The sequence below is a fragment of the Cimex lectularius genome, unplaced genomic scaffold (assembly GCF_000648675.2).
Source record: "Cimex lectularius strain Harlan isolate CLEC.00 unplaced genomic scaffold, Clec_2.1 scaffold210, whole genome shotgun sequence".
Taxonomy (NCBI): Eukaryota; Metazoa; Arthropoda; class Insecta; order Hemiptera; family Cimicidae; genus Cimex; species Cimex lectularius.
In genome coordinates, this window is record NW_019392884.1 from 454,726 (window position 1) to 481,894 (window position 27,169).

The window sequence follows — 27,169 nt, forward strand, 5'->3', positions numbered from 1 at the left end:
TAGCTCAGGACCTATTAGCTGTATGCCAACCCCATTTTTTGTAAGGGCGTCCACTCTGACGTCTTCCTTTTTTGTCATTTTACATTGTACAAATTAATTTTTATGAGAATATTTTTAAAAAGTTGTTGTCTCATATCTCTTCGACTGTTTTCAAGTAGCTTAAGCTACATTGCCATGAGATATTTTTCACTCAACCTAAATTGATATTTTTTTAAATTAAAACCCCACAAAATTTATAATTTTTTTGCGTTTCAATTGTTAGGTGGAAACGGATGAAGGATTCATCATGAAGAAAAAACAAAACAGTTAAAATAAAAAAAACGAAATTTTTATTTTTAAATACAGGAATAATAATGATTATTACAACAAACAAAATTTCGAAGAGTTCTTTTGACCTGTTTTTCTTCTTTTTCAAGAAAAAAAATCATTAACAAATCAAAATTTTATAAGAATAATTTAAAAAATAATTACATCAGACCAGCTGCAGATTTATTAAAAGAATAATCTACTTTAAAGAGTTACAGATATATTTTTAATTGCATATGTAGGACAAATTATCGTGATTTTTTTTGTTGTCGTTTTGTCAATGTTCTGTATTTACAAAATTCCACTAACTAAAATCTAAACTAAATGCAGTATAAAAATCATCGGCTTTAATGTTGGTAACAAACTAAAGTAGAAAGATAAGTCTTAGACACGACTAGACACAGAGTCCAGTATTTACTGCCTCTCGAATCGTATGTACATAGCCATCTCTGTGTACCATATCCATTTTTCACATAAGATACTAAAGAGGCTTAAAAATAAATATAACAATTTGGATGTCCTATCGGTCTGTTCTAATACTTATAAATAAATACGACTCAATGGTTGAGACATAGTCTTCACTGCATACACAGATGAGAGTGTTTCCTTTAACGTATTAAATTAAATTGTACAATTTGGGCTAAAAGTCTTTGTTTTAAGTAACTAGCATAAATCTATGTGGAGAAAAAGCACAGGGGAAAAAATACAGAGTCAATTATACACAATATTGAGGTACAAATAATTGCATGTTTTTCTTCCCAGACCCAAAGAGTATTTGGATTTTATGAATTGAATGTTTTTAAGTTTTTTTTTAAATTAAAAGGAAATAATGCGGTTTTTTTTGTAATCAACCGATCAAAAGTAAAGCATTCGAAAGACATGGCAGACTTTTACTGAAGACGTTGAAAGTTTATAGGGAAGGCGATCGAATCGTTGCCATGCAGATGTTAGCTGTATTTATTTACAAGGAAGATGATCAAGAACTTGCAGTCAGCTTCTCTAGTCTGTTGCATAACCGTGTCTCGTCGTCCTGGGGCTTGAGGAGGGTGCAGCAACCCTCCCAACGGGCTTTACCGCAGGCGTGGGACATGGTGAGGTCCCTCTTCCAAACTGCAGAACAGTGTCCGTCGCAGAGAGGACAAGGCCTTTCCAAGCTGTAGCCGCCGCATTCGGAGCAATCCAGGGAAACGTGATCTTCCGTCCACGAGACTCCACATCTGCAGGGGGGGAGGAAAATATTTTTTATTCCTGTCTTTCACGTTACTTTCTATTGAAACTTACGTAAAGCAGGAATTCAGCTGGAGTCTCAATTCCTCGATGGAAAGGACGTGTTCGGACGGACAGTAAGAGGTCACATCGTCCAAGGAACTCACTGAAGTGTAGGACTGACTCCTGTTGGTCAACCCGCTCACAGGATGCACACTCGCCACTGACATTATTCCTATTAAAAAAACAACAAAAACTTTTGCAATTCAATTCGGTTTTTTAAACATATCCAAACATACATCCAAAAAATCAAACATCTGAGCAAACACAAAGGTATTTGGGTCGGTGAAAGTCAAAACCTTCATCCTTTAAACATTTCTTCCCTCTCTCTCTTCAATTTTTTTAAACACAATTTATTTTTTGTTATAGAAAGGACGGGATGTAGTGTAGGTGGGAAGATCAATACTCCTGCCCCCGACGGAAAATTCCCGACCCGAGCCGTAATAAGGGCGTATCTCGGGCATATGGGGGCAGTGACCTATCTAATTTGTAAACGTGGCTTGGGCCCAATTTCTTAGGCGCCTTCCTATAATTAACACGACCCGCGATAATAAAATACATTCTATAATTGTCAACTTGACCAGGAATTCACTTATCAGTAAAGAAAAGTGTCATCAAATATAATTAATTTATAAAAGAAAAAAATTCCTGGCAATATCTTGTACAGTGATTGACGTGCGATAGCACAGTGGAAAACCCAACACTCCAATTCTTTAAACGTCATTATGTATAATGAAAAAACATGAAATTGATACAGTTTATTTTTACATAGCGTAAGATTCCATGATTATATATTATTGACCCTTTTTCTGTATAATTTTATAAACAAATTGACTTGTCCCACTTAAAAAGTGAAAGTTGACTATTACAGGCGTTCCAGACGGTAGAGAAACTTTAAGATTAAGATTTTTTTTTGCCTATTTAAGCTTTGATCGTTCCAAAAGAAAAGACATCGTTCGAGGTTCCGGAGGGAAAATAAAACGATTGATTACCGATCGAAACAGATGTCGCAAGACTTTGTCAAAACACGCGACCCAATTCCATTGGATTTTTAAGCTCGTGACAGATTTTAAAGGTTGTTTACTCCTAAACTGGGTTACACCGATACCAAAAAAAAATTAAATGGCAATTTGTTTTTAAACAATTTTGAACACAAGGGAAACTTCTTGCACCTTGGAAAGTTCTTGGTTGAAAAGAACGACCAGAGTTGAAGTTTTTGAACAGATGAATTCAGATTTTTCTTAATTTTATAGATTGCCTCGATTTGACAATTCTTACCTTTTTGGGTGTCAAGGTGTCGAAAAGAATTCCAAAATGAATCAGGCACAATTTTTCAAAGCACAGTCACAATTCACGAAACTGCTCTTGTAAAGCCTATGCACGAGAAAAACCAGAAGAGAATTTCGAAAAACTTGTATTTTTCCTTTCTTCAAAAAATCAGGTCGACAAAGGGATATATAAATCGCCTATATTCGACGGTGGAAAGGATGGATACTAACCAGTTTGGAAAGGCGACCTCGGTTTTATACTTGGGCCAGTACAGGAGTGGGGCGCAGGGAGGGAAGACGACGAGGTGGGAGAAATTCGCTCACAATTCCACTCTCGGCTTCTGTAAATATCCAACCGAGGATACAAGCGAAAATTTCCCATTACCATTGATTTTTATAAAATCCGATAGCCTCCTTTTTTTGAGGCTTTTAAAAGTGACGAAACAGACAACACCTAAACGCGTAAGGTCATAACGTTTCCAAAGAATCTTTAAAAAACCCATAATGGATAGGTATCACCTAAGAAACATTTATGAACATTGCTACATGCTAGGTTAGAATAATGTATATTGCCTTTTTTCCATATAAATTTGGAACTTTCCTTTTGAGGTACATCACGCCATTTGGTCGCTTTGGTCCATTTTAGTCTGACAAACCACAACAACTAGGATGGACCAAAAACCCCATAACCTAGCGGAAATGCTAAAGAAATTATACAAATGAAATTTTCTTTTTTAGTCTAACTGATGGTAAAACCTATTATTCGAAAGTTATCACCCTACCTGCCAATTCTCGCTGATTTTTGTTAATTCCATCACAAATATCACCCTCAAGAAAAAAATACACAGAGAACCAAAAACCAAAATACATAGCTTTTCGAGGATCATCTAGGATAAATTTTACCCTGGCGAAAAAGGTAACACCAAATAAACTCAAAAATCCCAAAAAATGAACTAAGCAATAAAATTAAAAACGACCAAAATTACCATAAGCAGTCCATTGCTTTAAAATTCTCCAGGTGAAATTGTTTATATTTTTCTTGGTTTGCACGGCTAATGTTTCTTATCCGAAAGTATCGGATTCAAGTTTGTTTTTTTATAATTTTTTTTTCTCAAGGAGCGATTAAATTATTGAGATTAGAAAAAAAATCTGAAAAGGCGTTTAATGACATTCGGAATGCGATCAATTTTCATTATCCACCTACTACAAGCACTGATTATTGAAATACATAAACATATTTTGTTTAAAAAATAAAACCTTCATAACAAAAAAATTACACAATAAACTGATCAATTGGAATTTTCAATCAAAATTCCTGGATCACCACCCCGTTAAATTTATCAATACTTTGTTATTTTATTTGTACGTTCATGCAAAGTTTATTCCGTTCTAGCCGTGCTATCGTTCCCCGTCCGATGGTTTAATTAACTTGAATAATTTAAGGATTAATTCATCAACGTAAAAGCGAATTTCCTTCGTGATTCTACATTGGTAAAAAAGATTCTATTATTCTATTTACCAGTACGAAGAATTTTCATTAATTATTTATGAAAATCCCATAATTAGGTCGGTAATGATGATAAAATGATCGATTTTTTTTAACGCAGACTTTGGTTAAAGCAGTTCATATCGTATTTTTAAAGGCTGTTTTGAGTTATTACAATGTTATGGACCAATGAAGGCTAACTTATCGACATGGTACCTTATAAGGTTCAAAGTTGCTAGGTTTTGGCAGCAAACAGCTATGGTCATAGCCAGTACTACTTTTTATCTATCCTTAAAAAGTATCTATCCTTATTCCTTTAAAAGTGGTTTGGTTTTTTTAAAAGTTGTACTATTTTTTTTATTTTTTTATTTATTTGTAGCCTATACAACTTGTACATAACAAATGTGATCACAATGTATACTGTTCACCGCTCGGTCACAGCACTAACACTGATGCCAGCGCTGCACCCGGAGGACGCATGCCATGAGAAGCCAGCCAGTGCTGGCACTCATTTTAATGGATTAAGGGGCTAGGAGGTCTCGTCTCGGGGCCATCGTCGTTTTAGGCGACATGGTGGATTCTTGGGATGGAATATGTGGAGAGGGCTCTCTCGGGAATGGATCAGTTCGTGGACAAAAGGAACGTTGAGATCTTTGTGGATAGTAAGGTTAGAGGCGTAAAACGGAGCTTTGACGTTTGTCTGAGGACTTTGGATTGGAAGGACTGGATACGCTGGATATTGGATGGTTTGGCGGAACCCCACAATTCCATACCGCATGTCCAAAGTGGTCGCAGTAAAGTCTTGTTTAAGGTCAGTTTAGTCATGGTCAACCCGGATTTTGGTCTTAGTAGTCTGCGTAATTGTCCATGTCTTCTGTTGAGTTATTGTCTTTTAAGTCTTGTGTGGGAATTCCACGTCTGCTGTCAAGGTATATTCCTAGGTATTTGATTTGAGTGGAAGTCGGTATCTCTTCATTGTTGATGTATAGTGGAGGGCAAGATTTTTCAAAGAGAACGTACATTGGATGCACTTTTCTCCGTTTAATCTTGTCCTCCACTTTTTACACCAATCTTCGATGAGCTCAAAGTGTTCTTGGATATTAGAAGTAGCTTGGGTAGGATTCAAGTTAGAGGACAAAATTGCGGTATCGTCCGCGTAGGTGGTAATGATGGTATTGGGAGAGTAGGTAGGTCAGCAGTATAGATGGTATAAAGGATAGGACCTTTGACTCCCTTGTGGGACACCGGCTTGTATTGGCCTGATTTCAGAGAACTCGTTACCGCACCTCACTCTGAAGCAGCGGTCTGTTAGGTAGGATTTCAGGATAAGGTAATAAGGAGTGGGTAGGAAGCGTTTGAGTTACCATTTTTAAGCTTCAAATTTGTTTGTGATGATTTTAAGTGATACAGATTCGACTAGAATCAGAGCATTGTTGGTTGATGGAAGAAGTCAACCGTATGTAGCCAGGGTGCTTAACATTCCAAGAACAACTGTCCAAATCTATCATGAACCTGGAGGTTACTCAAGAAGGCATGATAAGCTCGCAAGCTCGCCATCGTGCCACACCTCAGAAAGGTGATAGTTTTAATGTTTCGAATGTACTCTGTAATCAACATACCGCTGTTTAGATCAAGCAACGACTTTCTAAAGATGGACTACATGCGAAAAGGACCATAGGTTCATTAACGTTAATGTATAATGTATAAACCCTATACTAATATGACTAACTAGTTTGACAGGTCTGTGGGGTACTCTATATTCCGCCATAGACCAGACCGTTCACGCAAATAAATTCATTCATACCCAGAAATGGCATATAAGCGACGTATGATTTTAGATATTCAATGAGTTTATCTTTATGATCACTTTTCAATTAATTAATCTTTATGTAAGGCGTTGGTTGAGATAAAAAAGTCAGAGTCACGAGCGGGATTCGAACCCACGACGTTCGGCTCAATACGCCGCTGCTCTCACACTTGAGGTATCGTGACTTCGATACACTCGGACACCAATTTCCCATCTCAACCCAACCTTTCAAATTTTCCATTCGTTTTGCCATTTTTCAATTCGAAAATTCAAGTTCAATAACGTATTTCCCTACATTCTTTTCTTATTTGGCTGTGTATAATGACAATATTTGTCCACAATGAAGAAAAAATATTAATTGACTAAAAAACTTCTCTGTAGGAAGTAAATAAAAATGAAATTGGATAACTCTGAATCAGAAAATGTTTACTAGTTTAAAGCAGTTCTGCAATCAACTTTATGAACGCCATTTTCCTCGATATACACGAGGTTGTTATAATTTAATTCGCCTGCAATGCCATAGTGTACTGTTCAGTCTGTCAAGTCCCATCATCTGAATTTATAATATAAAATGAAATGTCAATAAAGAAAATTTCTATACGTTTTTCTTTATTTTTTCCCCCGCCTTTGATTCTGTAGGTCTAGCTCTTTTCTTCAAACTGAATAATTAGGTTACAAGGACTTTACGAAGGCACAAAATCTGCAATATGGTAAAAACCTTCCGGAATGGATTTCAATATAGTCTGGAGTCAAACAAGGATTCATCCTAAGCCCCTCGCTGTTTGCTTTATTTATATATGATCTATCGGAGTGTTCAGGAGATGGAGTTAGTTCGGAAACAGAAAAATTAAACTGTTAATGTATGTAATGTAATGTATTGTGACTACTAAATTTTCTTCTTTTAATGTATTGACAAATTGCTTCTTTCAATTAATTAATCTTTTTATGTAAGGTTTTGGTCAAAATGAAAAAGTGTCACGAGCGGGTTTCGAACCGACGACCTTCGGCTCAATACTCCGATCCACTCGGACAGTCACAATAGATCAAGTGGCTAGAGCAGCGGCGTATTGAGCCGAAGGTCGCGGGTTCGAATCCCGCTCGTGACACTGACTTTTTTATCTCAACCAATACCACACTTAAAGATTAATTAATTGAAAGAAGCAATTTGGTCAATCGGACCACGAAATATAATGGTGATTATTATAATAGTTTTGCCAAGATGATAACATATTTAAAAGCTTCATGCTAGATAAATTTTAAATTAGCTTATGTTAAGAAGATTACTCTCGAAAATTTTTTCGCTGGAATTATTGGCCAATTTTTTCCAGGCAATTGTTCAGCATATTTGATTAATTCGACAAATTGAACTATTCAGTTATAATTTTCGGTTTAAAGTTCTTTTAATCACGTCGGTAATTTATTTTTATCGGCTAGTCTCGAAAGATTTATTTTCAACACGTCGGAATGCATTTACCACATGAAAAAATAGATAAGGCATTGTAAGAATTTAACAAAACTCTTCATAATTCAAAAAAACAAAACAAAACCGTGACAGTAATAGTATTTTTATTTGTTTTGGCATAAAATTTGTCAATTTTAAAAAGCACGAGTTGCTTTAAGCACCTCAATATTTCGTTTTATTCTAAGAACATTGGTTATATGTTATAATAATTAATTTCAATGTGTTGTTTCCTCGAAGGTTAGGTCATAAACAGCCGAAGCATCACTTTTATTTTTAACCTCAGGCTTATCTTGTAATTATTTCTTGCCTGTTTCATTCTCTGATGCGAGTTGAATGAAAATCCATGTCGTTTTTACATGGTGGTGGGACTTATTAAGTTAATAAACAGCCTACATCATCCCTTTTTTTTCAAATTTTACAGGTAAACGGATATTAAATAAGATTTGTAAAACTGGATTATTTGGAGGTCGTGACATGTCTGGTGTAACGTAGGTTTTAGAAAAAAACGTTTTCTTTATCGTGCCAACGTTTCAATCTCTATGGAGATCATCTTCAGTGCTCAAATTTGTAAAACTGTCAAAACAATGAACCTAGTATTGATTTATTGTATTTACTAACGTTTTTTCTAATATTTGTCTGTATATAACGAGAAGCTTTTTTTTTGGGGGGGGGGGACGTATCGCGAATCAATTGTTTCAATTTATACAAAAATTCGTTTCAATCTTCTGGATAAAATTTGCTTTATCCAAAAACAACTCACTCCCGAATATTTTGTACACGAGAAACTTCTCTATTACAAGAAAATAATAGAAAGACCTTGAGCGCCTTTGTGACAATTAAACCTCTTCTGATGTTCGTATATCTTTGGTTATTAAAAACTCACAGATGACACTTGGTAATAACACTAAATACGTGCGTGCGCGTCAAAAATATAATTGTGGCCTTAAAAAGTACCATATAAATTTTCTATGGAGTTAATATGCACTGAAAGGCAAAAAGTCCGGACACTCCTATTTTGTTGTTTATTTAAAACACTATCTGTATTTTTATTGTTCTATTAATTTCAATAAACTTATTTTAATGTAAACCAAATTAAACGAGATCAGAAATTCACGAGTTTTATGCAAAATCCATTTCAATTAATTAATATTTATAAACGGTATTGGCTGAGATAAAAAAGTCATTGTCACGAGCGGGATTCGAACCCACGACCTTCGGCTAAATACGCCGATACTCTACCTCTTGAGCTACCGTGACTTCGATCCACTCGGAGACCAAATGACATTTAAAAAATAGCAAAAAGGAGGGAAAATTCGTGAGGTGAGGTTGAGATGGGAAGTTAGTGTCCGAGTGGATCGAAGTCTCGATAGCTCAAGTGGTAGAGCAGCGGCGTATTGAGCCGAAGGTCGTGGGTTCGAATCCCGCTCGTGACACTGACTTTTTTATCTCAACTAAAAACCTTAATTAATTGACAATTAATCATTTGTCGCCGAGAATCAAATAGATTACACGACATTTAAAAAATAGCAAAAAGGAGGGAAAATTCAAGAGGTGAGGTGAGATGGGACGTTAGTGTCCAGTGGATCGAAGTCTCGATAGCTCAAGTGGTAGAGTAGCGGCGTATTTGGCCGAAGGTCGTGGGTTCGAATCTCGCTCGTGACACTGACTTTTTTTTCTTAACCAAGACCATACATAGAAAGATTAGTTAATTAAAACAAATAACTTGGTCAATTGACCACAAAAACGTAAATGGATTAATATATCATAACTATCATATTTCCGTGGAAGTGCTCCTTTGTCAGAATATATAATAATTAATACAACTTGGACAACCAAGGGAATAAACAACTATTTTAGCACCCTGAACTTATTAACGTTATAAAAAAAAGTTTGATGTTACTATAAACATTTTACTGGAAAATATAAAGATAAGATACATAGTAATATAATGGTATATTTTCTTTGGTTAACCAAACTACAATATTGAAAAATTAGAAAAAAACCTCTATTATTCCCCGACCTTCAAAAGGATTTCAACACAAACTAGAAATGCCGCATAATTCAACCGTGAAACACGGGAAAAAAGAGAAAAACACGTTCATAACTGCTTACAGATATGCTAGAATAATTTACTATGAAGACTAGGGTTTACAGATTTTAATTAAACTTTCTTTTGGTGATACTAGGTCAGGCAGTATTTTAGTATCTCATTTTGTTTGCCGACGTTTCGACCTTTATTCGGGTCATCTTCAGAGCGTAAAATGTGGTGCTATTCTCGTGGCGTCGTATTTGCTTCGTGTGAAATTGTCGTCAACAAGAATATCACCACACTTTATGTCCTGAAGATGACTCGAATGTAGGTCGAAACGCAGGCGAAAAAATGAAAAAGGTGTTTTTCTAAAATTCTTCATTCCTGACTGCTCTTCACGACTTCTACAAATTATTAATTGTCGCTAATAAAACACACGTACAATTTAAGGCAGTTTTCTACCTTTCTTATGCACGCATTTCAAGGTTGTTATATTTTATGTACATAAATATGTATTTTTGTTGTTTGTAGATAGAAGAAAATAAGTGGGATCATATCGTACTTTTTTTACGATGTCTAATCATAAATTATGAATTTTAATAACTACGATATCCATGCCTAGCCACCAATATTCATGTTTTACACCCTGAAAACTCTTAGATACAAATTTTTGTAAAAATAAAAAAGTGCTCTTCTACGGAAGCCTAAAATTCTCTTGAAAATAACAAAAATGACAATTTTGAACCGACTTTTTCGATTCACGCATGAGAATCGTACTTGAGCCCAACAGCTATCTTGGTCTCCTATTCGTATTTATGGAGGAAACAGTGTTGTTTTATTGTATATAATATTGATAGTTTTGTGTACTTAGCGAGTGTTGACAGGGAATGTATTTATTAGCGTGAAAGCGTGAGAGGGTCTATGGCGATTGAGTATCCCATCGCCCCTCAATTAAGTTAGGAATACAAAAGGTGTAATACGGTGATGAAGGAATGTCGAGTACTCCACCCTAATTGAGTGATTGGTATGTAAATAGGAAATAACGTATTTAAGAATGAATGTAAGTGTGAAAGGGTTTGGATCTAGCACGCCTTGGGTGCCGAAATGACCTAGCTGTTGACAGTACCCGGTGTCCAACTTCAGCGGTTGGACGGATAAGATCGAGGTCTGACCTCGGACTGCCAACACCCGAGGTGGGTGATTATCGAGGCTTGCCGGTAATTTATTGTAAATTGCAAAAGCTGGAATTGCCTGTGGACTGAGAGAAGTGATAGGCTCAACCGTGTATAAGGTTGTGTATATGTACATACATACACATGACGCACAAGATTTTTAGTTGAGTCCATCTTTACCTTTCTCACTTACAATGAAATTTAAATATTGTTCAAATAGCTCAATAGTAGAAACATTCTGCTTTCCAACTTATGCAATAACGATGAATTTGATCAAAACCAGAATATTTTTGAATTTTTTTAAGTCCGGAACAACGCCCATCGCAAAAAAAAACCTCCGATTAATCGAGTCCAAATATTTTTATTGCTATAAATAAATTTGTATTCAAGGGATTTAAACAGTGTTTCAAAGAAATCCGAAAATTCTCTTAGCCTACTTTACTTGAAGTGTCTTTTGATTTTTGTGCCTTTTTTATACCTAATCTAATTTAATCCAATTTTATCTAACTTCAAAATCCATTCGACTGACATAAATAACCTAATATAATACATACACAACAAAGAAACCCATATTTATCAAAAAATATTAAAATGCTTAAAATATTTTTTCTCAGCTCATAGGGCTCATTGGCAAAAACGGTTGGACACGTATCGAATATTTTTTTATCTATCACCATAAAAAGGTTCATCACCTCCGTCGCCACCCCAAATGAGTAAAAATAGTTAATTTTTCAAAAACATTCCAATTGATAATATATTTGTTGTTTTCTTCGGAAACGAATCAGGAACGAACATAAATAAGGCAATGAACGTATTATTTTCGTACTGACCTTCACGTGAATTCTTTCACGGGCAATAAAATTTAGAAAAACTGTTATAACTGTTATATACCGCTTTTTTGTTTGTTGTTTGCAATACATAACATATTTTTCGTTTTTTTTCTTCGAAGAATCTAGTTGAAAAATTATAAGGCAGCTTCCATATATTTTGTAGGGCCTTTCAACTGTAATTATTCAACTGTAATAATTCTGTAACAAGAGACAGAAAAAACTATATAACTATTTTTTGTGTGTAAAATTTCAGGTGTGGGCCAGAAGAAAGTATGAGATTTTTAATGCCTTTTTATTTTGATTATGTATTGTATAATATTGTGTCTTGTTTGTCCAGAGAAAATATATTATATAACATGTTTTCTTTGGACGATCAATCTCCCAACACAAACACACACACACACACACACACACACACACACGAACGTACTCGTTCAAAGAGACATAGATAGATAGAGAGTGATATATATATATATATATATATATATATATAATAGACGTACAGATAGATAGATAAAAAAAGAGAGATGGAGTGAGAGTGAGAAAGAGAGAAACAGATTGATAGATAGATANGAGAGAGAGAGAGAGAGAGAGAGAGAGAGAGAGAGAGAGAGAGAGAGAGACGATGTTAGACTTAATTAATATTGATTTAGAAAGACTTTAAATTAAACTTTACCTTTAAATAGCTGTAAATTTGGTTGAAATTTTCAAATGGTTCAAGAAGTTCATTCGATTAAAAAAATTCAATTTCTGCACAACAGGAGGGCTTAACGTCCAATTATCAGTTTCTTTTCGCGGACTTTGCCGTCACTTTACATTCTATATATTTATGCATTGCTTAGAAAAGTACAGATCACAGATAACATTTTCATGACAGGGAATTGATATATGGCCCATAGAAACCCATTTTAATTTGTCTCAGTGAAAAATTTAATAACAATCGCTTCACCTACGATTAGATAAGCCCCCATCTTTGGATTAGGAGATAAAGGATAACACTTTTTTTAATATTTGCAAATCCACCATTCATTTACGGTTTATCTCCATTGAACTTTGGGGTGTACACCATTCCCTCATATTATCCAGTTAAAGATTAGTTTTAGAAAGGTGAAAGGGTATATTAAATATTGCTTACTGAATTTTCTTAATAATTAAAAAAAGTAATTCTTTAAAGGAAATTGCCTTGCAAGTGTCAATTTTTTTGTACACAAAAAATTATTAAAATATAATCAAATTTGCAGTCTAATCAATCAATCGATCATCCGTCCATATAAAGTAAGACGGAAATGCTATTTGATTTTTTTTTTCTCGGTGAGACAGCTTATTTGTCTCATTTGATCATTTGACGTCATAGCACAATGCTAGCTGCGTCAGAAGCAAAAGAAAAAGTAAATCTTTTATTAAAATACACAATAAAAAAACAATCCTTCAATGGCAATAAATAGCCCGTGGTATCTAAGACACAAATAGCTAATCGAATAATCGGATTAAGGATTTTTTTTATAACCCCTAGATATATATATATTTTTAAATTTAGTGATAAATTATTGACATTTGAACAGAAATGGGAGGGGTTTTAATAAATACTAGGTAAACGTCAAAGTGAAAACAGATGGTTGAACATGCACTTAAAACTTCCATGAATTTTAAAAAAAAAATTCAACAATATTTATATTCCTCACGATTTTTTGCATTAATATTTAATTGAAATTATCAATGATTGTTGAAAATCTTTGTCAACTTTCTTGTGATTTGATGATGAGTCATGACAAAATTTGCCAACCAAATTTCGAAGTTAAAAGAGAAATCAAATTTCGATTTTTGTCAAATTTTGCCTGGCAATTTGGCTTACCATGCCTTGGTTAACAAACACAAATAAATTAAAACATATTTTCGTACTGTGACATATTGTCATTTTTTGGTCACAAGGTTCAAAATTAGTTTGCTAATTAGTCATCCAGTCTAATATAAAGAAATATATTTTACTGTCTTTATTTTCTTACTTTAGTCCTTTAATCATTAAAAATATTTTTCATTAATATTTAATTGAAAATTTAATTGAATTTATCAACGATTGTTGAAAATCGCTGTTAAAGCATTGACTTTCTTGTGATTTGATAATGAATCATGACAAAATTTGCAAACCAAATTTTGAAGTTAAAAGAGAAATCAAATTTCGGTTTTTGTCAAGTTTTACCTGACAATTTGGCTTATCATGCCTTGGTTAACAAACACAAAGAAATTAAAATATATTTTCGTACTGTGACATATTGTCATTTTTAGGTTACAAGGTTCAAAATTAGTTTGCTAATTAGTCATCCAGTCTAATATAAAGAAATATATTTTATCCTTTTCAATTAATTAAGGTTTTGGTTGAGATAAAAAAGTCAGTGTCACGAGCGGGATTCGAACCCACGACCTTCGGCTAGATACACCGCTGCTCTAACCACCTGAGCTATCGTGACTTCGACCACTCGGACACTAACTTCCCATCTCAACCCAACCTTTTGAATTTTCCCTCCGTTTTTCCATTTTTCAAATGTCGTGTAATATAATTTGATTCTTGGCGACAAATCAAATGGCCACGGAGAGCTTTAGTGAAGTATACTTCATTTTGCTTATTACATTTGATTAGGTTTCGTGGTCCGCTTGACCAAATAAATTCTTTTCAATTAATTAAGGTTTTGGTCGAGATAAACAACATTTGTTGGCGAGAATCAAATAGATTACACGACATTCAAAAAATGGCAAAAAGGAGGGAAAATTCAAAAAGGTGGGGTTGAGATGGGAAGTTAGTGTCAAAGTGGATCGAGTCACGATAGCTCAAGTGGTAGACCAGCGGCGTATCTAGCCGAAGATCGTGGGTTCGAATCCCGCTCGTGACACTGACTTTTTTATCTCAACCAAAACCTTAATTAATTGAAAAGAATTTATTTGGTCATGCGGATCACGAAACCTAATCAAATATATTTTATTGTGTCTTTATTTTCTTACTTAAATCCTTTAACCATTGCATTAATATTTAATTGAAATTATCAACTATTGTTGAAAATCTTTGCCAAAGCATTGGCTTTCTTGTGATTTGATGATGAGTCATGAAAAAAATTTGCCAACCGAATTTCTAAGTAAAAGAGAAATCAAATTTTGATTGTTGTCCTGTCATGTTTATTTTCTTCCTTAAATTGTTGATCATTAAAAAAAATTGGTTGTTATGGTTTCTATGTATTTTAACTAGTTTGACCACGAAAATATATTTTAATATGTAAAATTTACAAATTAGTTTGGGAAATTTTACCTTGCCTTAGTTTTAGACTTGTAAGATTAACGTCCTTAGCATAAAGTTAAACTAAAATAGCTATTTGTTAAAAACACACCTGTACAAAAAAACAACTCAATTATCGATTAGAATTAAATATGTAATCCCTGTCAGACCTTCTTGTATCAATGCGAAAATAATTCAATATTTTAAACGTTTTACATTTCTTCCATTTTATTTCCTCTCTCGGAAGGAAACAAGGACCAACAAAGGATAACTCCGACCCCGGAAACGTTTCCCTAGTTTAACCAGTTCTCAAATCCACTTTATGAACCCCATTCGCCTCGATAAATGCGAAGTTGTAATTTATTTTGCCTGCGATCTGTCAAGCACCCTGACATTTCGTAGTGTTACAGATAAAATATAACAACGATAGCATATCTGATAAGTTTTAAGTCTGTTTTTCATTATTATTAAATCATAATTATTATATTAAAAATTTTTACTCACAACCAAGACTTAGATATAATAAACAAAAGTAACAGTGTAATAATAGTGAGATATTAATATATAATATAAAAGTATAATTAAGTTCAATACGGTCAATTATCACTACTAAATATATATATATATATATGAATTAATTTAAAATAAGTATTTAGTAATATTTTTTAAACACAATTTCGTACTGATTATCCTCTTTTCCTTTTTATATAAACAGTTATGAAAAGTCTGTTTCAAAAATCGTGAGTTTAGCCAATTTTTTCGTTACGTGCCAGGAAAATATTATTTACAATTATGTAAAGTGTTTACTGTTTTTTTTAAATATATTAAACAGTTTCGAATACTTCTGATTTTGGTATGTACTAATTTTACTGAAATCCGACCGAAATCCTGACCGTGTTCGAATTAAATCAGGAAATGTTTTTTCCTGTTTCCTTAGAGCCTTGGTGTGTTGTGTAATGCTTTTGTTTATCAATACAGACAAGCAACCTTTTAGTGTTATATTTTAGAAGGTAGGTCAACACCATGAAAGCCGTTATACAAGGTAGCTACGAAAGATGTTTTACATTTAAAAAAATCCGTATAAATCATTCATCTAAGTTGTGTCCATATACAAAAATTGAAATAAGACAGAACTTCACATATCTGCGTGGAGTTTCAAGTCAGGTGCCGTGAACGATGTTCTGACAATCAGTGACAGTTCTGAGTAACCGCAAGACCAAACAATTCGAAATAACCTTGGCATCCAATCAACTATGATAGTTCCTCACGGCACACAAACCCACGCCGAGCTGAAAATCCGACTGCGTCCAAAACTAAACAGCGCTAATTCCAATTTAAAAAATTCACACCTACAACAAAAGGTCAATTTGTGGTAAAAAGTAAATTAAATCATCAGATCACTTTTTTCTAATTTTTAAATCTATTTTTTAGCCCATTGGTAGCACTACACTCACTAAACCACATTTGACTATCATTAAATTTCATTGCATCACACTTCACTATGACCATCATCACTAGAAAGGAGATCTCTTGGCCATTGTCTTATTACCTTCGTAGAGGGTTTGGATTCGGCGGGATGAGAGCTGTTGTAATAATAATAAAATGGGAAGTTTATGGGCTGACAAACAGCTGAGGTCATCGCCAACCCTCTGTGTGCTTTCCTTCTTTTTCTCTTCTTTCACGCCTATTTTGTTTTAACTGCAGCCATTTGAGCGTCTAGATCTGGTTTCTGATTCTGTGATTTCAAATAAATACTACGTTGACATCCAAGAATACAAGAATACTAGTCTCCCGTTTGTACATCAGGCTGTCAAATACAGAATAGAAACAAAACATTATATATATATACATCACCACAAACATAGATGTCTGGACACATTCACTTCCCCAGAGTAATCGATATTCCTCGGGGCGGGGTTATACGCAACCCCTTCCTTTCACGCTAATAAATTACTTTTAGTCTCCAGACGTCATACACTCACCCAAGAGTACTCGATATTCCTCGGGGCGGGGTTATGAGCAACCCCTTCCTTTCAAGCTAATAAATTACATTTATTTCAATAAATTAACACAAACACAACACTCGATAGAAACTTAGAAGTCTGGTCACATTCACTCCCCCAGAGTACTCGATATTCCTCGGGCCGGGGTTAAATCACCCCTTTCATTCATGCTAATAAATTACATACATTCCAATAAATTAACAGAAAGTCAACCCAGACACACATAAAAACACTATATACATTTAAAAATCCCTATAGCCCTGAGGTCCCGGAATAGCGATCTGTGCCCGTTGCCGAGCCCCAAGACTGCGCACAGGTCCGATGATATGCCAAAATATTGTGTACATACATCAAGCCTTCTAAAATTGAAAAGGTGCTCGACCGTTATTCTATCCCTGCATAACGGGCACTACGCGGTCGCTTTCCGGCCAGAAGTTGTATGCGTTGTATGACCTATGAGAAGTCTTGTCCTATAGCCTTTTCCCTTTTCGAACCGTTCTCAGTAGACACAGTTTAGCAAGGTTATTTTTATTTCTATGAGCCCAGCGTCTTTCCCATTCTCTTTTTACAGAATTTGTATTTTATAGTTTTAGGTCCGCTGGGCGTATATGTTGGGAAGCGTCGTGGGGCCTTCCAGCGGTTTCTTTGGTGAGTTATTGTTAACTGAGAGTAATTTACGAAACTTACGATATCCGAATAGGATCGCGAAGAGTATATTAAGGTTGTGGATAGTTTCATTCGATACGTATAAGGGAGCAGTGAGGATTTTTCTAAGGATTTTGAATTGGGATGTTTTATTTGCTGTGTGTTGGAATGCTTGACAGAACCCCAAAGTCCGTAAGTCCAGATGTCTCATCAGTTCTTGTCTTTCAAGTCCTATAGATTCGACGTTAGTCGCATGTTGAGGTATATCCCCAGGTATTGCAGAAGGAAAGATATTGAAGTAGATGGGAAATGTCATCAGCAAAAGGTAAGGATAGAAGTATCAAGGTGCGTAGGGATATCAGCTGTATATATGATAAAGTACACGGGATAGGAAACTACCTCTTGGTACACCAGCTTTCGATAGGATGGTATAAGGAACAGTTACCTCTCTAACATAAAAATATCGGTTATTCAGGTCATCATGGGAGGATGCCCTTGAACAGCAACAGCAACCCCGGATGGCACACCCATTCAAAGGCCTGAACTGTCCCAGCTGTGGGGAAGATGACTACAACGAGCATGGAGTCTGCTGAATATGAACCTTTGACGCCAGTTTGGTCTGTCGAGAATTTATAGCGATACGAATTTATTTTTATTTACATTATAAACTAGTCTGCTTATTTGTCTATAAAAGTCTCTTGATTGTGAGATATCATCAGGTGATGTTGGTGGATAGGTTTCCGATTTTTTTGGTCTGGTTGTATTCACTGTTTAATTAGTAGTTTAAGGGTGAAAATATTTTTATTTAGTTCAATCACAAGATGGCAAGAACTCAAAAAGCGCCTAATAGAACAAATCAGCGAGGGTAGGAAGAAATTCATCTAAAAAATATATCGAAGCTATTTTCAGGCCGCTGACATACTTTTTAGCGATTTAAAAAAACTATAGTATAACCTTTTCTCGAAACAGGCTGTGTTGAATCACATGAAATTTATGACAATGATTCAGCCCCTTTCACCATGATTGGTATTCAGAAAATATTTAGAACAGCTTTTATACTTAAGTCTTGAAAGCTCGTCGAAAATGCGCGATAAATTTTTTGGCTGTCTAAAGAAAAACGTTTTTGCTGGAGACCAAAACCCTTTGATAGGACCGACTAAATAGGACTTTCTGCTGATATGATATAACAGTTTCTACAGTTGCAGTATTGTGGTGAACTTCTAATCCATCTAATGATTTATGATTCAATGTCGTCAGCCTTAAATCATCATCTATAAACGTTCCGGTTTAATTTTACTTTCAACTTTCATATCTCCTTCGTTGAATTTAAATCAGAACCGAGGTTATACCATCTTCACCCTTTACTTCACATCTGTGTGTCGTGTTAAAAAGAAGAAAAAACCTGTTTGTCTTCAAGTTTTGTTTTTATACGTGCTTACTTTTATGTATTCCATATAGTACAAATTGAAATGTTTATGTTTTTTATTTTGAAATTTTTATTGGAGCCATTGTTTGCCTGGGTGGCTTCAAACATTTTCTTACTAAAACAATGAACACAAATACAAACAATGAGCCTCTTACATAGCAAAAACTCGCCTTTACGTCAAATCATTTAAACAAATAACATCGTACTCGACAGTACAGTGATTTTGTTGACATAAAATAAGAAATAAATCAAAATAAATACGTTATGGAATGAAATATTGGGTAAGGTACAATGTTACATAAAACTGATCATTTTGATCATCTCAATACTACAACATTACTTATTCTCTTTTAATTTTCAGAATAAAAATTATATTTCTGTGGATGTATTAACTAATCCTGAACTCACAGGTACAGTTAGAGAGGTTGAAATGAGAGGAGTGATAGCTGTCACTAGCATCAAAGAAAATATATACATAATGAGCATATTCAGAAATGATCTCATATGTAGGTTATGCAATGAGAAGCAGTGCACAGCCATCCAAATCATCTTCGAATGCAAAGCAATAGTTCAATAAGGAATTGACCTGAGATAGAAAGAAATCCCAGGGAATGTACCGAGGCAATGACAGTCAATGACCTAGTACTCCTTAAAATAAGGATCGAGTCGATTGTACTAAACCAAGAATCTAGGAAGGTACAATAAGCCAGAAGGCTGTGATGCTTTGGGAAAAAAACATCATTTCGTCTTACACAATCTATACAGATATATAATTTTATTTGAGAAGAAAATCTAGATATCGTCAGATCGAGTCGGAATTTCGTAAATATTGTCGTATAATTCAATCGGCCTTCGTCTTTTGCATTGTTTCTCCCAGTAGGTTGGACAGAAAAGAAAACACGTTCGGCTTTTTCGACCTTATAACCGAAATTTCATGTTTCATCTGTCTCGAAGGCTATCTTGTTATCTTCACGGGGGAAAATATTGAAGAATCGGAAACAATAATATTTTCCCGAACGGTAGGATAACCTAAGGCGAAACCCAAGGACGGACAGGAGGATGTACTTTCTAATTATGCATCTGAGGTCACATTTCTGACAAATAACTTAAAAACTATGCTTGGAAAATAACAAAAGCTATTTATTTAGATATTTGAGGTTTTGTTTGCCTTTACGTAATTGTATAAAAATAGACTTGCTTGGTCACCGACACGAATAATCTTGTTTATGCTCTCTCTGGAGTGCTAGATTATTTTTTTTAAACATAATAAAGACCTTTGTTCTCCTAGGCGCATAAGTAAGTATTTTGTTCTATGTAAGAAGAGAACCAAGTTTTTCCAGTTATCGTAAAAAATTAGGAAGGTTAGAATATACAACATGTAAGTTGGGTTGAAGTGCATGGACAAGAAATGAATATTTTTCTACGTCAGTCTGTCTCTTGCTTGAGTCTAGATGAGGATCGATGAGGCAATTAGAGTGCATAGGGCGAACCAATTGGTCCGAGGATGTTGTGTAAATAAAGATATTACAATGCGACTGGAATGGCTTCAATCGTTGTCTTATTTGGCACAGGTTACACAGAGTTTTCATAATCCGTTTTAAAAACAAATGCACACGTTCGGAACACGATTGTTTCGCATAAATGCCACGGATGTCCTTACACGGTTGATAAAATTATTTGCACGCCTTTGATGCAAATATTTAAACAAAAGTGATATAGGGCTTAGGAGGATAAAAGGGAGGATAAAAACCCGAGCGTTGCATGACTCTTCACTTCCTGGATTTCCTACAGGATCAAGGACGGCGATCTCTTTTGGAAAATCGCAACACGAATTGGAACGAGCCAAGGCTAAAAGGATGCTTTTGTTCCCGGGGCGTTATTTTTATTTTGCCCCGTTTGGGAATCTTTTTATGTCGCACCATTTCTGGCCTGGAGGCTTTAAAAATACAAACAAAGAACAGCGAGAGTATTTATTCTTGGGATGAGATAACCGGAGTTAACTAGTGGAAAGTTTCTGTGCGACGCGACGCCACTAGACAGTAGACAATGAGCCGGCCGGCAAAAGAGGGCATGCCAATTAAACAAAAATATATTTCTAATTTCAAAACCAGGTGTGCAACAACATTAAACATATTGAAATGTTTATAAACCATCATTGAAGATTTGAGGAGGAGGCTGAATGCCATAACACTGCTTACTTTGTGGTACAAAGTAGGAAGAACTTATATTTTTAATTTGAAAAATTATGATGTTGCAAGTTCACTAAGCTCGTCTTCGTTTTGAAAATAATGACCAATCTATTCAATTTACTACTCTCTAAAAAATGTACAAACTCCAATATCTACAAATTTCGTAGGTACAAGGTCATTGACTATCGGTTCAGGACCTATGGCCTTGGAGATCCTTCTCTGGCCCCTGTGTCTGCATGTTCGTTACCTAAAGTTCCTTAGTGTTCAGGTCAAGAAATCACCAGGTTGTTGAGTTTATTATTTATACATATAATAGAATTTACAAGGTATTAACATGAAGTGTCCCTGGACCATGACGAGAGGAAACAAGTAAGTAGGATTTTATGTGTCCAAGCACTGCAGCCTTCTGACTTACTGTACTTTTCCTAGTTCCTTAGGTCCATCGATTCGATCCTTCTTCTAAGAAGTACAAGGTCATTGACGTTGCTACAATTCATTTCCGTCGTTTTCTATGTATCCCAGGTCGAAGATGAGATGGTTTTTTTTTCTTACTCATTTTATCATTACATATGCCCAAGTATGTTTCCATGGAGCAGTTGCTTCGCATTCGAAGGTGTTGTGGGTGTCTGTTTCTTCCACCCCATTACATAACCTAGAAATGCGTTATTATAAAATATACCTTGATGTAGTACATGAATATATATCTGTGTTTGTTTTTGCTATCCCAAGAATAAGTTAAGGACCTATAGCCTTGCAGATCCTTATCTGCTCTCTGTGTCTGCTTGTTCGTTACCTAAAGTTCCTTAGTGTTCTGGTCAAGAAATCATCAGGTTGTTGAGTTTGTTCTTTAAATAGTACAATTTACAAGGTATTAACATGGAATGTCCCTGGGCCATGATGAGAGGAGATTTTGAAGTAGGGGTTTATGTGCGCAAGCACTGCAGCCTTCTGGCTCATTTTACTTTCCTAGTTCCTTAGGTCCATCGATTCCATCCTTCTTCTAAGAAGTACAAAGTCATTGACTGTGTCCTAGGTCGAAGATGAAATGGGTGATTGTTTTTTTCTTACTCATTTGTTCATCGAATATGCCCAAGTATGTTTCCATGGAGCAGTTGCTTCGCATTCGAAGATTGTAAGGGTGTCTGTTTCTTCCTCATTGCATAACCTAGAAATGGGTTATTATTGAATATACCTTGATATGAATATACATATCTGTTTGTTTTTGTTCTCCCAAGAATAGGTTTAGGAACTATGGCCCTGCAGATCCTTATCTGCTCTCTGTGTCTGCTTGTTCGTTACCTAAAGTTCCTTAGTATTCTGGTCAAGAAATCATCAGGTTGTTGAGTTTGTTCTTTAAATAATACAATTTACAAGGTATTAACATGAAATGTCCCTGGGCCATGACGAGAGGAAACAAGTAAGTAGGGTTTTATGTGTCCAAGCACTGCAGCCTTCTGGCTCATTGTACTTTCCTAGTTCCTTAGGTCCATCGATTCGATCCTTCTTTTATGAAGTACTTAGTCATTGATTTCGTTGCTACAATTCATTTCCCTTGTTTTCTTAGTATCTTAGGTCGAATGGTTGTTTTTTTACCCATTTCATAACCTACATCATTGAATATGCCCCAGTATGTTTCCATTGAGCAGTTGCTTCGCATTCGAAGGTGATGTTGTCTGTTTCATCCTCCCAATTGCATAACCTATAAATGGGTCATTATTGAATATACATTGATATATTACATAATATATATCTATTTGTTTTTGTTATCTCAAGAATAGGTTCAGGACCTGTTCTTGCAGATCCTTTTCTGACCAGTGTGTTTGCTTTTTAGTTACCTAAAATTTTCCTTTGTGTTCTGGTCAAGAAATCAACAGGTTTTGAGTTTCCCCAGGTTTTGGAGATTTTGACTGCATTCACTGACTAATTTTGATGTGATTTTCTTACATGCTTTAATACCTGCCTGGCTCCGATCTTTTGTGGATCTTTTTGCCAGTGAAACCTCTTTTAAGATTTTCCAAGGCATAAACATCGTAAAACATGTTTCTGTTTGAATGACCGAGGCGTACTTCCCTAATGAAGTATAAAAAAATTTATCATCATTTCATTAATAATTTATCATTTATTAAAAAAAACAAAAAAACAAAAAAAAAAACGCCTGATCCGGTTCCTTCATGTGTTTTGGAGCCATCTGTGTAACATGCCAGTGTATCTGTCTTCCTGAATTCTTCTCCTTTGAAGTCTGTTAAGATTGAAGGACGTTGCAAAGAGTCCTCAAAAGGCAACATGTTCAAAATTAAAATCTTGCAAACCATTGAAAGAATATAGTCATATTTTGTTAAATTTTTGATGGGTGATAATTATTACTATCTACAAGTTTATAAGTCCCATCTTGAAATATCAAAATTTATTTATTATAAAAGTAAATTTAAACGAAGTTCTTTTGAGTAATCCAAATACATATACGGGCGTAAACTGCACCTCATGTACTGGTTCCTAGAAATTAGCATAACCAAACACAAATATTTGTTTTTTTTTTACTGTAACACATACTCCGGGCGGTAGTAGCAACAAACGAGATAACATTAATTAGATTTCTACTTATAGCCCACCATAAGTAAACATCCCGTTTTTTTAGAATTTCCAGGAATGTAGGTATAATTAGCCTATTGATCAACACTGGGCCGCTTATTCGGTCCGTCGATACTCGCGAGTTTTTGTGTTACTCAAACGCGTTTCGGTTTTGTGCCATCTTCAATGAGGATGTGTTCTCCGACACGCAGACGAATACTCACAATTTACTTCCTTGATGTTAAAAAAAATAATTAAAAATAATAACCCACTCAAAGAGGTAGAGAAAGCAAACGTCAAATCGTCTACCATCTCTTGATACAATATATTATGTATTTTACCGTTCAAAAATTTTAACAACTTGCTGATAAATTTGCATTTTTCCGGTTTGCAGTAACTCTTTTGAGAGGTATTGGAATGATTCCCGCGAGAACCACTCCATCCCATATCCCTCATGAGTTATCGGCATCCGCAGGCCGCCTTAATCTCAATTCAGCAAAAGGAACGAAGTTTAAGAAGTGGGACTATTTGCCGTAAAGAAATTTGTTTTGTCTGGCCGTCCATTTTCTCCTGTGCCAAGGCGAGAAAAGGTTGCCAAAAAGGTCGCGACGTGTCTTAGGCGCCAGACAACCCCAAAACTATGAACTGGAATTCAAACACACCGACGGAAGGAAAAGGGAAAAGGGAGAGGGGGATAAAATAAATTATACGGAGTGAGAAGACAATATAGTCTGGAGACAGTAAATAGTGCATATAAAATATAAACACTGCAAAACGGTGATAAAAAACCGATTTGGGTGAGATAGATAGAAATAATATGCTACATCAAGATAGAGGTAAGGTAATAAAACGGTGAAAATTAAAACAGGAGAGAGAGGGAGGGAGGGAGGGAGAGAGATGCAGATTTATAATTTTATGCAAAATATCTTAATATTATTTATTTTATAACTAGAGAGATAGATTGAGAAGAGAGAGAGAGAGACAGAGAGAGAGAGAGACAGAGAGAGAGAGAGAGACAGACTGAGAGAGAGAGAGAGAGAGAGAAAGAGTAAGAAAGAAAGAAAGAAAGAGAAAGAGAGAGAGGACAAGGAGGAGTAGGAGGAGAAATAGAGGAAGAAAGAGAAGGGGAGAGAGAGCAGAAGGAGGAGAAAGAAAGAAAGAAAAAAGAGAGAGAGAGAGAGTGAGAGAGAGAGGAGAAGGAGGAGTAGTAGGAGAAAGAGAGGGAGAGAGAGAGGAGGAGTATAAGGAGAGAGAGGAGAAGGAGGAGTAGGAGGAGAAATAGAGGAAGAAAGAGAGGGGGTGAGAGAGGAGAAGGAGGAGAAAGAAAGAAAGAAAAAAGAGAGAGAGAGTGAGAGAGAGAGGAGAAGAAGGAGTAGGAGGAGAAAGAGAGGGAGAAGGACGAGAGAAAGAGAGAAAGAGAGGAGAAGGTGGAGTAGGAGGAGAAATAGAGGAAGAAAGAGAAGAAGAGAGAGAAGGAGGAGAGAAAGAACGAAAAAAAGAGAGAGAGAGAGGAGAAGAAGGAGGAGAGAGAGAGAGGATAAGGAGGAGTAGGAGGAGAAAGAGAGGGAGAGAGAGAGGAGAAGGAGGAGAAATAGAGGAAGAAAGAGAGGGGGAGAGAGAGGAGAGGGGGAGAGAGAGGAGAAGGAGGAGAAAGAAAGAAAGAAAAAAGAGAGAGAGAGGAGAAGGAGGAGTATGAGAAGAAAGAGAGAGAGAGAGAGATTCCTGATTATCCAATTGTGATATTGACCAACTTTATAATATTTCCATAGGCCAATTGTATAATGTACAACAACTTACATATATGACTTTAACATAACTCGTCTACACAAGGTTCCATACATACCTGTAAAAAAATAAAACAAACGATTAGTTCACCCTATGATCACTGATATTTTTGTTTAAAATTGATACATTTTATTAACCATATAAATTTGATTTGAGCAGTCCAAGACAAATATTTGTTGTATACATCCCAAATATATACATTTACACTGTTCTTCAGTTTTCACTAAAAAAAAAGAAATACTGTAACATCGCTCTCAATTGGAAAAATAAACAAGAAGATTGTAATTATTATTGCCGTTGAAATCTCGAAATGTAAGTCACCTAGTTAAAAAAAAACAAAAAAACCACCAATCAAAAATTCCTATTTTGGTTGATACACGAAAACGTCCTGCTATCATCTTCAGTGAAAAAGGAGGCTAACTAATTCGCTAGGCAATCCAAGGTTGTCTCCAGGAGAGACAATTTATCGCCGGCATCTACCGAACCAGCTGAATATGTAGGTACAGGAAATAAGCGTCAGGTACCTCAAGGACCGGCGGGCAAAATTTATCGACAAGTTGAAAATAAATCAAGAATTTTGTCGATAAGCCAAAATAATATAGAAAGCTTGTATATTTTGTTGATTAGGAACGACAAAAGTTGGAAAGTATGCACGTACGTGATAACCTAAGTGATAACTTAGGTAAGACCTTAGACCGATCGACTTTTAGGTAATGTTTTCAGTTATTAAGTTTCATTCTTGTAGGTTACACTTATTAAATCTGTTCAGTAATATTTTATCTTTTTTTTGAAGCAACAAGGCCTGCGAGAATTCATAGTTCCTGGGCGGTTTGTGTATAAAATTAACATACATTCGCAGATAATTTTGTCAGTATATGTGCATAATTTTGCGTTTACATTCTGTACTTAAATTACCTCGGGAACTGATTTCGAAATCTCATTGCAACATTAGACCTTGTGACAAATTTTCATTACATTTGCGTACAGAAACAAAACCTAAAATCTTTACTTTGTATGAATTTTACATCACTGGAAAGCTTTTTGACAACGAAGTTTTTTCATTCAGAACTGTAACAAGAAAAATAAGGAAAAGTTGAAAGACTAAAAATATAGATGTTGGTGTATGTAGTATGTAGATACACCACTTAGGAAGTTGATCAAGTGCTTTTCAGCCTAAAAAGTTAAATGTATTACCGATAAGGGAAATTATTATTGAAATTTATTTTTCCGTAATGTTTTGTGTCAAAAATTAAACAGGAAAAAACATTGAAAATACCTTTAAAAATAAATTTAAACGTTGTTTTCAACTTCTTCTAGCTTTTGAGACATAAACAAAATATAATAATGATCTGCATCTCGGTATGACATCGGTCAGACATATTTTAAAGTCTTCATCAGAGGAATCGTAAATATGGCAATTTTTGCAAAATGGTTTCAAATTTCTTTGAAGACTCATTGTCAGTCAGAAGGCGTAAGACATATGGAAAAATACTGTTTTTTATGGTGATAAACAGTTTCTATTCAAGCATACGTCATAGGGGACAAGTAAAAAAAAAAAAAAAAAAAAAAAAAAAAAAAAAAAAAAAAAAAAAAANGACAAGTAAAAAAAAAAAAAAAAGAAAAGAAAAAGAAAATCGTATTATTTCAATTCAGACATATTTTAAA

At 35.1% G+C, this 27,169-nt stretch overlaps 1 protein-coding gene across 2 annotated transcripts in view; it reads right to left on the minus strand.

Moving 5' to 3' along the window:
* Positions 1–601: 601 nt before the first annotated feature.
* The window catches only part of LOC106674173 (protein pinocchio), a 203,987-nt gene continuing 177,419 nt past the window's right edge, over positions 602–27,169 (minus strand). For both annotated transcript variants that reach the window (XM_014406742.2, XM_024229037.1), the window contains 2 exons: positions 1,588–1,747; positions 602–1,523 (listed from right to left, as the gene is read on the minus strand). In XM_014406742.2, the coding sequence (XP_014262228.1) occupies positions 1,283–1,523; positions 1,588–1,747 (401 nt within the window). In that variant the 3' untranslated portion in view covers positions 602–1,282. The remainder of the gene's footprint in view (positions 1,524–1,587; positions 1,748–27,169) is intronic.